This window comes from Oncorhynchus clarkii, chromosome 10 (genome assembly GCF_045791955.1).
Source record: "Oncorhynchus clarkii lewisi isolate Uvic-CL-2024 chromosome 10, UVic_Ocla_1.0, whole genome shotgun sequence".
Taxonomy (NCBI): domain Eukaryota; kingdom Metazoa; phylum Chordata; class Actinopteri; order Salmoniformes; family Salmonidae; genus Oncorhynchus; species Oncorhynchus clarkii.
In genome coordinates this window covers 21,020,905-21,034,917 of record NC_092156.1, presented here as the reverse complement: position 1 = coordinate 21,034,917, position 14,013 = coordinate 21,020,905, and the positions used below count along the sequence as shown (strand labels likewise).

The window sequence follows — 14,013 nt, the reverse complement described above, 5'->3', positions numbered from 1 at the left end:
GGCTCTGAATAGTTATGTAAATGCTATGTTTCAATTTTCAGGTTCTTAATACATTTGCAAAAAAAATTTAAAACCTGTTTTTGCTTTATCCTTATTGGGTATTGTGTGTTGATTGATGTGGGGAAAAAATGATTTATTCCATTTTAGAATAAGTAACAAAATGTGGAAAAAGTCAACAGGTCTGAATTCTTTCCTAATGCGCTGTACAATATAGAAAAAACTAAGTATATACAACGGAGTATACAAATATTACAAACAACAGAAGGTAATACAGCATTTTGATTTCTTTTTTGTTATGAGAAGGTGTTTAAATATTGTTGAACTTTATTCTCAAAAATAATAAACAGAAGTTTCACTCAAAATGGAATTTAGCTAAAATAAGAATGAGGTTGATTATGAAGAAAGGCTTTGCATATTCTTTGCTACACTGAGTGTACAAAACATTAACACTTTCCCCCAACCCACAGGGATGCTGGTCTCCGGTTGTTAATTACAGAAGGTACAAGAAACATGAATTTATTTTTAAAACATTTAAAGATAATGTTTAGTAGGGGTAGCACTTGTGGATTAATTTATATGAAACGTCTTTAATCATATTAGTTTTAAGAAATTTCTGTGATAGAGACCAAATATTTTCCATTAATATTTCTTAAAAAGGCCATTCCAGAAAGATATGACATATGAAAACTCTCCTCCATCTTGTCTTGCATCCATCTTGTCCTCCCTATGCTCTCTGTCCAGTAGCGGAATGAGTTTTCATGAGGATAAACGTACGGCATAATGAAATACGTCACGATGTTAACAGGGCATCACACTAATTCTCTTAGGAGACCCCCAGAAGTATGCACACTTTGTTCTAGCCCAGCATTCAACTAGCAGAACAGTTCATGGTATTTCTTATTCAAAGGTATGTAGGCCAATTGGGAAATCACCCAAACAAAGATAGTGTAGATACAATTACTGAAAATCAAATCAGAGTGTAGCAGGGTGCGTAATTGGCGGCAGAGAAGTCGGGCGCAGGAGGGCAGAACTGGGTGATAACCAGAGATTTATTTAGCAAAACCAACGGCATCCAGAATAACAAGATATATGGGCACAAAAATAACCAGTCCTGCACTCACGGGAAACGTGCACAAGCACTACAATAAACAATCCCACACAAAGACATGGGGGAACAGAGGGTTAAGTACACAACAAGTAATTGAGGGAACTGAAACCAGGTGTGAGGAAAAACAAGACAAAACACATGGAAAATGAAAAGTGGATCGATGATGGCTTGAAGACCGCCGAGCGCCGCCCGAACAAGGAGAGGACCCGACTTCAGCGGAAGTCGTGACACAGAGTTCATTTGTTACACGCGCAGGATGCAGCAGGTGTAAACAGTACAGTGAAATGCTTGCTTACAAGCTCAACAATGCAGTTGTACCAAGTAATATAAAAGTACACCGTAGAATGAAATAAATACACACGAGAATATACACTATAAACAAGGTGGGGGGATACTTCCACAGAATAATCCATACCTATGTTGAAATGTTATTTTATTTCAGTATAAAAATAAACTTTGATTTAAAAATATATATCATACATAATAGCAGCTTATGAGCCTGTGTACACACATAATTATCCACTGTATCACAGTAACGTTACATGTTTCAAAACAATATTAAAATAAAAAATATATTTTTTGTCACATTTTAGGTGCTTAAGATTTGAATTCTCTATGTGAATTCCCAATATTAAAACACACACTGACATTTTTTACAGTTCCGTCTCCTTGATCTGAGGGCTTAGGGTTGCTCCATCTGTTTGTGGGATGACTTGAATTTCAGGAGCCTCTTCTGTTTTGGTGTTTGTTGTTGTTGTCGTCTCTGTTGCCATTGGTTCCTCAACGACATACTTTGTGAATCCAATGTTAAAAAGTCCTAGAAAAACAGGCATTTTTTAAATCATGTGGAACATAAAATGTCCTACATTTTAGCATATATTAGACACCCTACTGGGCACACACTGGTTGAATCAACGTTGTTTCCACATCATTTCAATTAAATTAAGTTGAATCAACGTGGAATAGACGTTGAATTGTGGGATAGGTCTTATAATTGTGCTTTTTGTCATTGTGTTCTTTCATTGGTTTATTTTTTTTTTCATATGGCATGTCACAGAAATCAGACTATGTAGGATGTAAAATATTACCATTTCCCCTTCTTCTGGATTGTTTCTCTTCATTGCTTGATTTTGATCTGCTGCTCTCCACAGATTGATCCGAGTCTTCATTTTCTGTAATGATCAAAACTATGATAATTTCTGAGTAATTACTTGTGAAAAGTTTAAGATTTAGTGGCAACCCAAGTCCTTGAGGGCTGCAGGTTATTCGCTGTTTTTTGTTCTTTCTGATCTAGACCTGAAAAACCATGTTTGGTTAATATCAACTGATCCAAGAAAGAAGAAAGGAAAACCAACAGAGCGAAATTCCAGTTGAGGACTAGTTGTGCACAACTGCCATAAACCAAAGATCACCAAACATGCAAAGTCATGAGAAGATCTAAACAGTGAGAGCCAAGAGGTGTGCTGGTCTCTAGTTACCTTTCTTCCAGAGTATGTGAGCCCTCCTCAGCTTGATTACAAAGAATGCAACGACCACCAGCAGACCAAGGATGAGGCACGTCACGAGGAAGATGAGCAACGGCGCACTGCTTCCATTTCCTCTCTGCCTCTCCGTCTCATCGAAGATTCCTGTGAATGAGACCACCAGTGCAACTTTAGCCTCTTCTACTGTAGCCTTATATCCACATCTGGCTTACACAGCCCCTAAACATGACACACTTAACCAGATCTGCATGCACTTCGGAAAAATAGTAAGACTGTCTTACCTGAATCCTGAATCCTATTGTTTTATCCACAAATACACTCCATATCCTCCTGAACAAGGTGACTGTAGGTACTGTCTGGAATAGCTGTATGATGAATGCATCCAGACAGTACCTACAGTCACCTTGTTCAGGAGGATATGGAGTGTATTTGTGGATAAAACAATCGTTTTTCAATTGATTATACTATTGGATACTGCTTTGATGGACATCTGAATATTTTCCAGGTATTTTATAAATGTTCCATCCCGAGAATAAATCGCTTTTCCCGCCAAAACAGGAAGTGTCATTCAAAAGCAATTTAAAGCAAATAAAAATGTCTGGATTTGATTAGAGCTTTGATCAGTATGAAAATTCAAACCTGATGCTACCTGAGCCGTATATTAAATACATTTTATGAGCCCTACAGTAACGACATTTAATGAGCCGAAGCCTAAAAAAACCCAAATGATTGTGCCGTTATCCAATACATATATGATATAGGCTATTGCACATTACGCACGACAGAAAAAACATAAAAACCCATAGATGTAGCTAGCTATATGCTCTCTTGGTTAAATAAATTAAACTAGCTCCAGCAGACTAATCTTTTTGATTGTGAACTCTATTACTGTAATATATTGTAGCCTATTATATTGTAGTATATGGACTGCAATTATGCACATCGTTCAAACCATGATAAAGCAGAAGAGAACATGTGATTCGGGTGCAGCAAATGCGGTCTACAAAGTTACAAGGATAGGCTAGCGAATTTGATGTTAATTTTGAAATATAATTGGGCCTATTTGTATAATTAGTTGGCTGACGAATACAGTGCATTCGGGAAAGTATTCAGACCCCTTTACTTTTTCCACATTTTGTTACATTACAGCCTTATTCTAAAACGGATTAAATAGTTTATTTCCCTCATTAATCTACACATAATACCCCATAATGACAGCCTCAAGTCTTCCTGGGTGTGACGCTACAAGCTTGGCACACTTGTATTTGGGGAGGTTCTCCCATTCTTCTCTGCGAAACCTCTCAAGCTCTGTCAGGTTTGATGGACAGCTATTTTCAGGTCTCTCCAGAGAAGTTCGATCGGGTTCATGTCCGGGCTCTGGCTGGGCCACTCAAAGACATTCAGAGACTTGTCCTGAAGCCACTCCTGCGTTGTCTTGGCTGTGTGCTTAGGGTTGTTGTCCTGTTGGAAGGTGAACCTTCGCTCCAGTCTGAGGTCCTTAACACTCTGGAGCAGGTTTTCATTAAGGATCTCTGTACTTTGCTCCATTCATCTTTCCCTCGATCCTGACTGATCTCCCAGTCCCTGCCGCTGAAAAATATCTCCACAGCATGAAGCTGCCACCACCATGCTTCACCGTAGGGATGGTATTAGGTTTCCTCCAGATGTGATACTTGGCATTCAGGCCAAAGAGTTCAATCTTGGTTTCATCAGACCAACCTTTTGGCAAACTCCAAGTGGGCTGTCATGTGCCTTTTACTGAGGAGTGGCTTCCCTCTGGCCTCTCTACCGTAAAGGCTTGATTGGTGGAGTGCTGCAGAGATGTTTGTCCTTCTGGAAAGTTCTCTCATCTCCACAGAGGAACTCTGTCAGAGTGACAATCGGGTTCTTGGTCACCTCCCTGACCAAGGCCCTTCTCCCCCGATTGCTCAGTTTGGCTGGGCAGCCAGTTCTAGGAAGAGTCTTGGTGGTTCCAACCTTCTTCCATTTAAGAATGATGGAGGCGGCCTCCCGGGTGGCGCAGTGGTCTAGAGCACTGCACTGCAGCGCTAGCTGTGCCACCAGAGACCCTGGGTTCGTGCCCAGGCTCTGTCGCACCCGGCCGCGACCGGGAGGTCCGTGGGGCGACGAACAATTGGCCTAGCGTCATCCGGGTTAGGGAGAGTTTGGCCGGTAGGGAAATCCTTGTCTCATCGCACACCAGCGACTCCTGTGGCGTGCCGGGCGCAGTGCACGCTAACCAGGTCGCCAGGTGCACGGTGTTTACTCCGACACATTGGTGCGGCTGGCTTCCGGGTTAGATGCGCGCTGTGTTAAGAAGCAGTGCGGCTTGGTTGGGTTGTGTTTCGGAGGACACATGACTTTCGACCTTCGTCTCTCCCGAGCCCATATGGGTGTTGTAGCGATGAGACAAGACAGTAACTACTAACAATTGGATACCACGAAATTGGGGGTAAAATAAAAATAGAAAAACAACAACAAAAAAAAAAGAATGCTGGAGACAACTGTGTTCTTGGGGACCTTCAATGCTGCAGAAATGTTTTGGTACCATTCCCCAGATCTGTGCCTCAACACAATCCTGTCTTGGAGCTCTACAGACAATTCCTTTGACCTCATGGCTTGGTTTTTGCTCTGACATGCACTGTCAACTGTGGGACCAGGGTGCCTTTCCAAATCATGTCCAATCAATTGAATTTACCACAGGTGAACACCAATCAAGTTGTAGAAACATCAAGGAGGATCAACGTAAACAGGATGCACAATTCTGAGTCTCATAGCAAAGGGTCTGAACACCTTTAGTAAATAACGTATTTCTGTTCTTTATTTTTAATAATAGTCTAGCTTTTCCTCCATGGGACTCTAAGAGCTAAGGAGCGTTTTTTAAGGAGGTCAGTGGAGCACAGGTGATTTAAAGCAACGATATTCAAGTGATAGGGTTTTTAAAAACTCTGCAGCTGCAATATTTTTTTTAACGATCTTTACAATTAAAAACAAGGTGACCCCGAAAGCCAGATGAGTAAAAATAGACGCGCATTCGGTCTTTATATTACTGTAGCATAGGCTATGCTGTAGCAAATGTAGGCCTCCCGGTCACAAGACAAAAAGTGGTCTGTCTGTCCCCACCCTGAGCCTTTTTTCATCATGCAGAGGGCATAGAGAAGCCAGATTTAGATATCGCATGTAATTTAGCAGTTCCCTTTCACGCCATGCTGTTCATATAAATCATTTACCATAATTTACCTGTTTCTCACAGTTATTTATCCCGGGAAAAGGGAGTAGTTTTGGCCCGTAAAGGTCACGGTTCCCACCATTCAACCATAATTTGTAGTGATGGAAAGTCACCACTAGGTGGAGAAGCAGCCCACTGAATAACTTGTAAGACTAGATGGCAATGATACTGTGAATTTCTTCCCATACAATACTAGCTATGGTTAGTCTCGTTCTTACCTGTAGTACTGGTTGAGTTGCTACTGCTGTCATTAGCAAGTGTGTACCCTGTAGCTTCAAACACTGAGTGGGCTGGCTGACCTGGAGGTGAAGATATTCAACAGACATTGATAACTCCAATGACGAAATGCATTTGTTGATTCATTACAAACTAAGTAGACTTCTAGTTGTTGATTTGTGGTTTTATTGTATTGATATTACAGTACAGTGTAAGTCATTTTCACTCACTGATTGTACTACAGATGAAAATGTTGTAATTTAAGTCAATATATATAACAACAAATGGCAAAATCCAGGTACCTTAAATGAACACAAAAAAAGCATGAGCTGAAATTCTGGTTTAAATTGAGGACCTATATGGCTAATATTGCTATTCACTTTCATTTCAGGAAACATCCTTGATGGTATGAGAACCAAGTGCCTTTGTTTTGCACCTAAGCAGTTTTCAAACTTTTCACAAACACAAACTTTTCACATGTTGAAAACCAACTCGCAAAACATTTGTAGATGTAACCTCAGGGCAACATGTATTACTTACTGTGAGTGCTGAGTTGTGAGTCAGGGGTTGATGCTGGTGAACGCTTTGTATTGGGCCAATCTAAGGCTGTAGCTGTTGGTTTTTCTGTTGACACCTGTGTACCAGGCCAACGGGAGACTGTTGTTGGACCTTCTGTACTTGGCCAATGAGAGGTTCTCGAAGTGGAGTGTGATTCCTCAGAGGCTATAAGATAGAAGGGAATTTCAGTTCTTGATGTTTGTGTGGTAAAGATACCCTAGTGTGCCATGACCCTACAGTTCTTATGGCATAATTTTAAACCAGTGAGAAAGTACCCACAGTGTGACTGTGCAGTGAAACCACAAATGTGCACACTTTCCTTTCAATGTTCCTCAAATAGAACACTACAAGCAGAACTACATTTTAAATAAAGGCATACCTGTTATTTTAAATTCTTTGTTGGATATTTCCACCTTACTCTCAAGGAGGTCATTTGAGCTTTATGTCATAGTATTGTCATTTTTTTATACCCTGCTAAATTCAACCTCCCATAGCTTGAAAGTGTGAACAATGAACTTGGGACTTACGATTCTGTCCAATTTTTACGAAATTCATCAGAGAAGAATTGTGTAAGGCTGGATGGCGAACGATGCATTTCACTGTGACTCTCCTCTTGTGGGACTGAACATGCAAGATATCCAGGGAGGAATATGTGTTTTTTTCCAAAAGATACTGGGACTGAGGCTGAGCTAAATAACAAGAGAAAGGTTCAATTAACTTTTGGTAAAGTGTCAAAATGTCATATGTAACAGAACGTCAACAACCATCATACTTATTCTTATAATACTGACCTGCACTGCCCTTTACAGGGAGAATACAGACATTTCACTTCCCTTTATTTTGGATGAGATAAAGTGGAATGTGTGGGGGATTTGTTTTCGCAGGGGAAGTCTAAACTGTTTTGAGGCATTTCCCTTCGTTATATATCATCACAACATCCTCAGTCTCTTACTACTCCATTTTGACTTGTCTTGTGTTTTTATTTTCCACAATCCCTTAAAGTGGTTGTTATCATTGGTTAAATATATTGAATAATGTAAGTGGGGCTCCAGGTAGCCTGGAGGGTCGGAGCATTAGGCCAGTAAGTGAAAGGCTGCTGGATCGAATCCCCGAGCTGACAAGGTAAAAATCTGTCGTTCTGCTCCTGAGCAAGGCAGTTAACCCACTGTACCCCGGGCGCCGAAGACATGAATGTCAATTAAGGCAGCCCTCCGCACTTCTCAGATTCAGAGGGGTTGGGTTAAATGTGAAAGACACATTTCAGTTGAATGCTTTCAGTTGTACAACTGACTAGGTATCCCCCTTTTAAGTGAACGGCAGGGCGGGGCAGGGAAGCAAACCAAGGTCGCTGGTGTGAAATGCAAACACCCTATGCATTGTGCCAATAGAGTTAACCCACTTGGTGTGAAATTGAAACGTTCCTGATTTTGCGAAGAATGCTACACTGCCCCCTCCAGACAGAAAAGGCAAGTCTCCGCACTTCAATCTACCGTTAACCTCTTACACGTCTGGCCGTGCTTTCCGATAGCATCACGGCCGCCATTCCACTTCTGTCACAAATATAGTGTCAGGGGTTATGCTCTGCCAGGAAGTCTTGTTAAGTGTTGATTGTGCACAGGTGTGGCAACCAGGGTGTGGTAACTGGCAGAGCTGTGAGGCTGTTGGAGTTTGGTGGCCATGTAAACCTTTGATTTGAATATTTCGTTTTTGTTTTGTTGTCCTTTTTGTATATACTATTATTTGTTGGTCATGCACCATTTTTTAACATAACTCACTTGGGCTGGTCAACCAGGAGTCAAAACACACCCTTTAGCTAGGCCTAGGACCCCTAGAAATAGTAAGTGTACCAAAATCAGAAGGTTTCGATCGTAACATAATCCCTTGCCATGAAATCTACTAAGTGAATCTAGAATAAAGGTAACTTACCATCAATTTCTAACCCACTCCCCAAAAGCCATGAAATTTTGGGAGGATGGCTATTTCCCACTGCAGAACATTTGATGGTAGTCTTTCCATTGTGTTCTGTTATCTCCAATTTTGGCATACCTTGAGAATGACAAAAAGAGTGAGGTTATGATTTTGGGATTCAACTGAATTAGTTGGAAGTGGGAATGGGGCAAGCACTCTACCACCTGACATCTGCTAAATATGTGTATGTGACCAATAACATTTGATTTGATCCAATATGAATGTTCGGTCACACTTTATTTAGATAGATTATCTACAGATGTTCATACTATGTTTATAAGCAACTGCTTACTAAGGTTATGGTTAGGATAAGGGTTAGTGTATAATTAGTTGAAATGTTGTTGACAATTATCGAACATGTACAAACCATTTACTAAGAACTATCCACATAAAGTGTTACCAAATATTCTACTAGCAACGTCATCAAAATTGTTAAAAGGTTTTATAAACAATTATCATAAATGCAACAGTTGGACAATGGATGAAGATATATTTTTTAATCCATCAGGTATTGAATGAATTATAGCACATAACATGTTTTACTGGCACGGCCAAATAATGAGTTCAGGTATTTGTGGGAATTCAGGTATTCAATTTGTAAAATGTTTTTTCTTCTTCTTAGAATGCACTGATATATAAATGTTCTATTGTTATGAGGTATTTATTTTATATTGTGTTAAAATAAAGAAAATTATATGTGCCTCATTTGCATAAATATCCAGTGAGATTTAGGTGACAAGTGGATTTTGCACCACTCAAACACAGGAAATAGATAGCTGAAAAAGACACATCCCCAAGTGGGCGGGGCATTCGCGTTGACAATTCTACTCAGTAAAGACAAAGGCTGTGTGCTTTCTTAATCACTATAGACAACAATGCTATAACAATATGTCATACTTACCCAAAACTGTCACGGTAACTGACTTCACTACAGGCACTTTTGTGTAATGTAAACATGTGTAGAGGCCTCCATCTTTGAAGGTGACATCAGACACACTGACTGAAAAATCGGACTCGGACAAGTTGATTATCTTGTAGCGCTTATCCCTCAGGGCTGTTAGTGAAGATAAGGAAGAGAGAATGCATGTCACATCATGACTCAACTACTTTAGTTCATAATAAAGATGTTACAATATGAGTAGGAACAAACATTTTTAATTGTATCATGTACAACTATTATTATTCTAGCCATATAGCTGTCAACATGTATTGCTCATTTAGTGGGCTTCCAGTCTACATTCAAATGGAGATACTGCTTCGTTTCTGTATATAAAATAAAATTAACGTCTATATGTGGTATTATAATATCCTCACCCTTATGGTCATTGAAAAACATCACATGCCCGTTAGGATTCTTCCATTCCACGTGGCTCCTGTGAGCATTTCTAATGTGACACTTAATAGTTAGAGTCTCACCCTCCATCACGGTCATATGTTGCACTGCAACGGAACCTGCAATGGCAAATACAAATGAGTTAGTATAGGACATACTTTGATTGACAGGATAGAATGTTCCAACATGATTGAAACATGAACATAATGAAACATGTTCACCCTACTTTTCAACAGCACTTTCCTCTTTCTTACAGTATTCCATTAACATAATATGATTATGGATGGACTGTATTGAAAAGCAATCATACAGAGGAGATTTAGGGGTCGTAGAATGATGAGTAAGTGGGCAGTGTAAATTATCTGGATAAGACCTGACAGACCCTTAAACCGACCCCTCATTTCTCACAGCTCTGACTCATAGCACTATTCTACCACTCTGCCTGCCCCTGGTCTCAGACTCTGCCTCTGGGGGCCACAGATGAAACTGAAGTAGACTGAGTTGCTATTGTCGGGCTTGAGGTGTGACAAACAACATGCGGGGTGTGCATTTGCCCCTACACTGCATGTAGGCCTACAGATTATGCAGCCAACTTTCACACAGCCTTCTACACTGCAACTGACAGGAAATCAAACATAGTGTGGTCAGTCACCATTCACATGAGGGGTGTGAAAGCGAAAGCAAGGGGCATGTGGTTTTCGTCACACTGTCTACGTGAGCGTCATGTGTTCCTTTTTCCTATGCTACTGCTATGATGACTAGTGGTAGGCCTACTGTATATGGAAAAATGAACTGTGGTGGCAAATTGACACCGTTGGTGTTGGTGGGCTTGAAAAGTTTTGAAGGGTAACTGTTTTCATACATTGTGTGGGCTAAAATAATGTAACCTTATAATAGGGTAATGCTATATAGCACCTACTGAAATGAAAGAAATGAAAGAAATTCCATGGGGATGGTCCATGGTGGTCCATGGAATTACTGTAATTTAGAATTAAACCGTTGTGATTATTAGGGCTGTCTTCAACGATTGAATTCAATATTCATATATTAAATGAGGTACAGTATATGAACCCCAATGAGAGCTGATGACAACCTTTAATGGTTGAAACATTGTGATAATAAACACAGAGCTTGTATTACAGTGCTAAGTCTTTTTGCCAATTCCTAATATTCTGCATAACTCTTTTTGTTATCAATTTAAAAACCATGCTATATGATTAGTCACCAAATGACATTCAGGGATGCAAAGAATCATTTGCCAAACATATTTAAACAAGGCAACAATTAGTACACATTTTCACTGTGATACAATCCAAAGAGCATTTGATCATGTCTATTCTTTTTGTGTTGTCACTACTTGTCAGACTGCCAGAGAAACCACCAGATGGTTATCATACTATACTCTGGCAATAAGGCACGAGATGGTATGATATATAGCCAATATACCACGGCTAAGGGCTGTTCTTATGCTCGACGCAACGCAGAGTGCCTGGATACAGCACTTAGCAGTGGTATATTGGCCATATACCACAAACCCCTGAGTTGCCTTATTGCTATTATAAACTGGTTACCAACATAATTAGAACAGTATACCCATGGTATACGGTCTGATATACCACGGCTTTCAGGCAAATCAACATTCAGTCCTCGAACCACCCAGATTATGAAATAGTATTGTATATACGCTATGTGACACTGAAAATAAAAAACTGATGACATTGGCAGATTATTGAACATTTTTGGAAAATATTGTGTAATCAAAAGTAGGGCACTGTGGCCAACAGTGGCTTGCTGTGTTTCTCTAAGTATTCACCTGTATACATCATATGCTAGGCTGTAGATCGATATACAACATTTCTCTCCAACCCGAGTACATTTTAATAGCATTTAACAGCATTGATTTATCTCAATCTATTGGTAACATCATTCAGATGCACTTACAGTAGAGCAATTTCCCTCCACAATTCTCATGAAAACAACTAAATGTGTCACAGCACCAGTATCAATAAAAAAAAAACAGTTCCATTTTAATTGATCTGACATGCTGACAAAGATTGTGGAAACATTTACAATTTAAAAAATATCTAAATATAAATACAGCAATCATATTGATTTGTGTTATCTTACAACAAAAACATATATCTCTGTCAATCTGTACTGTATACATGTACCCTGCCTGGGTACTTTGTACCTAATTGTCTCTGACACAATTACTTTCAGTGAAGTAGCCTACTCACCCCTTACAAACAAGACTAGGAAGCAAAGCTGCAGCTTTAGTGGCATCTTGAATGTTGAATTCAGATGTGGACTATCAGAGCCACTTCCTCTCTGAGGTGCCTTTATACACTATAGCAAGGGGCCTTCCATGACATCACAGCAAAATTCATGGGGTTTCCACGCAACACTGAATACATTTACTTTCAAAGGCATTTTGGGTGATACATTTCGAGGTTGTTGATCACATGGAATGAAAAATAAAACAATGTTGATTGGATTATGATTTGACAAATATTAAGAATGTCTATTTTCTAGTCTTTATGACATCTCTTGAAAGTTATCACCATGCACCAATGTTGTAGCCTGGTAGAACCAGCCTGATCCCTGCGTTTACTATTCTATTTCACTTATAATACTATATCAGTCTGGGCGTTGTCCAATAGATGCGGGGTTGGAGGCATTTAATGTTATTATGGTGAATCATCGAAAGACTGGGTGTAGTAGTGTGACTCTGGATGAAATAGTAGACCAGGTAGCCAAAAGGGCTTTAAAACTAGATTTAATTGGCATTCTTGCTCCACTTGGTAGAGGTGAGGCCAGATGTAAGATTAGAGACATTATTATAGATGTGTGGCAAAAGAGGTGGGAACACGAGCCCAAGATCCGGCAGTTATATGCCCTCCAAAGAAAGGTTGGTGGACCAAAATTCAAAGGTCAGATTAGGAAGGAAGAGGTGGTGTTTGATCGGTTGGGCCTAGGACATTGAACTCATTACATCTGGTTGGCAAGCATGTGAATAGTTTGTGTACAGTGTATGGTTGATGAATCAGTGAAGCATGTGTTGATGTATTGTTGTAGGTACCGGAATGTAAAAGAAAGGGAAAGATTCATGTGTATGGTTATTGAGGTTGTATGGGGGGTTGTAAGGGATTTTTTGGATGGGTTTGTTAGAAGTTAGTAAGGCTCTTTTTTTATTTTCTTAGTAGTACAGGATTGGGTAGGAGGGTTGAGTTTTTCTTAATGTTTGTTTCTTTATTCATTTATTGTAGGTGGTAGCATGCACGTCTAACATTTGTTTGCGGACCACCATAATACCATAGAAGACTAGATGCAGCGTTTTGGAATAGAGCACAATAGTAATGGAGTCTTTTTGTAGGCACTAACTCCACCATGGTTTGTAGGGAAAAACCTATGGGAAAATGAATGGAGTTTTTGGGGAATAAACACACGAAAATAAGGTTTGTGGTAAACACAAGCTTAGTTAGATCTTATACGTTTTGTTCTATGAGATAATCTCCATCAGCTAACATTACTTTTTGTGAATTTTGAAGCATGTATTTTACACAAAGCACAAAGGATTCATAATTCATAAAGGTCATGTTAACTGACTGATATTATCTCATAGAATAAAATGCAGGGAAACAGGGAAACTTAAATCAGTTTAATCTCATTTCTATCAGCATGTTAAATGTGCAACCAGAGGGAAAACAATTCTAGACAACCTTTACTCCACACACAGAGATGGGTACAAAGCTATCCCTCGCCCCCCCATTTGCAAAGCTGACCATAATTCTATCCTCCTGATTCCTGCTTACAAGCAAAAATTAAAGCAGGAAGCACCAGTGACTCGGTCTATAAAAAAAGTGGCCAGATAAAGCAGATGCTAAACTACAGGACTGTTTTGCTAGCACAGACTGGAATACGTTCCGGAATTCTTCCGATGGCATTTAGGAGTAAACCACATCAGACACTGGCTTTATCAATAAGTGCATCGAGGACGTCATCCCCACAGTGACTGTATGTACATACCCCAACCAGAAGCCATGGATTACAGGCAACATTCGCACTGAGCTAAAGAGTAGAGCTGCAGCTTTCAATGAGTGGGACTCTTACCTGGAAG

General features: G+C 39.8%; 1 protein-coding gene across 1 annotated transcript; it reads right to left on the bottom strand.

Moving 5' to 3' along the window:
* Positions 1-1,031: 1,031 nt before the first annotated feature.
* Positions 1,032-12,203, bottom strand: LOC139419467 (cytotoxic and regulatory T-cell molecule-like). The gene is made up of 10 exons (XM_071169417.1): positions 12,134-12,203; positions 9,878-10,015; positions 9,465-9,617; positions 8,522-8,641; positions 7,123-7,284; positions 6,578-6,760; positions 6,040-6,120; positions 2,587-2,736; positions 2,197-2,280; positions 1,032-1,925 (listed from the first exon to the last, which is right to left on the bottom strand). Exons 1-10 carry the CDS (start codon positions 12,177-12,179, stop codon positions 1,762-1,764), a joined length of 1,281 nt encoding a protein of 426 aa, XP_071025518.1. The 5' UTR covers positions 12,180-12,203; the 3' UTR covers positions 1,032-1,761.
* Positions 12,204-14,013: the final 1,810 nt, after the last annotated feature.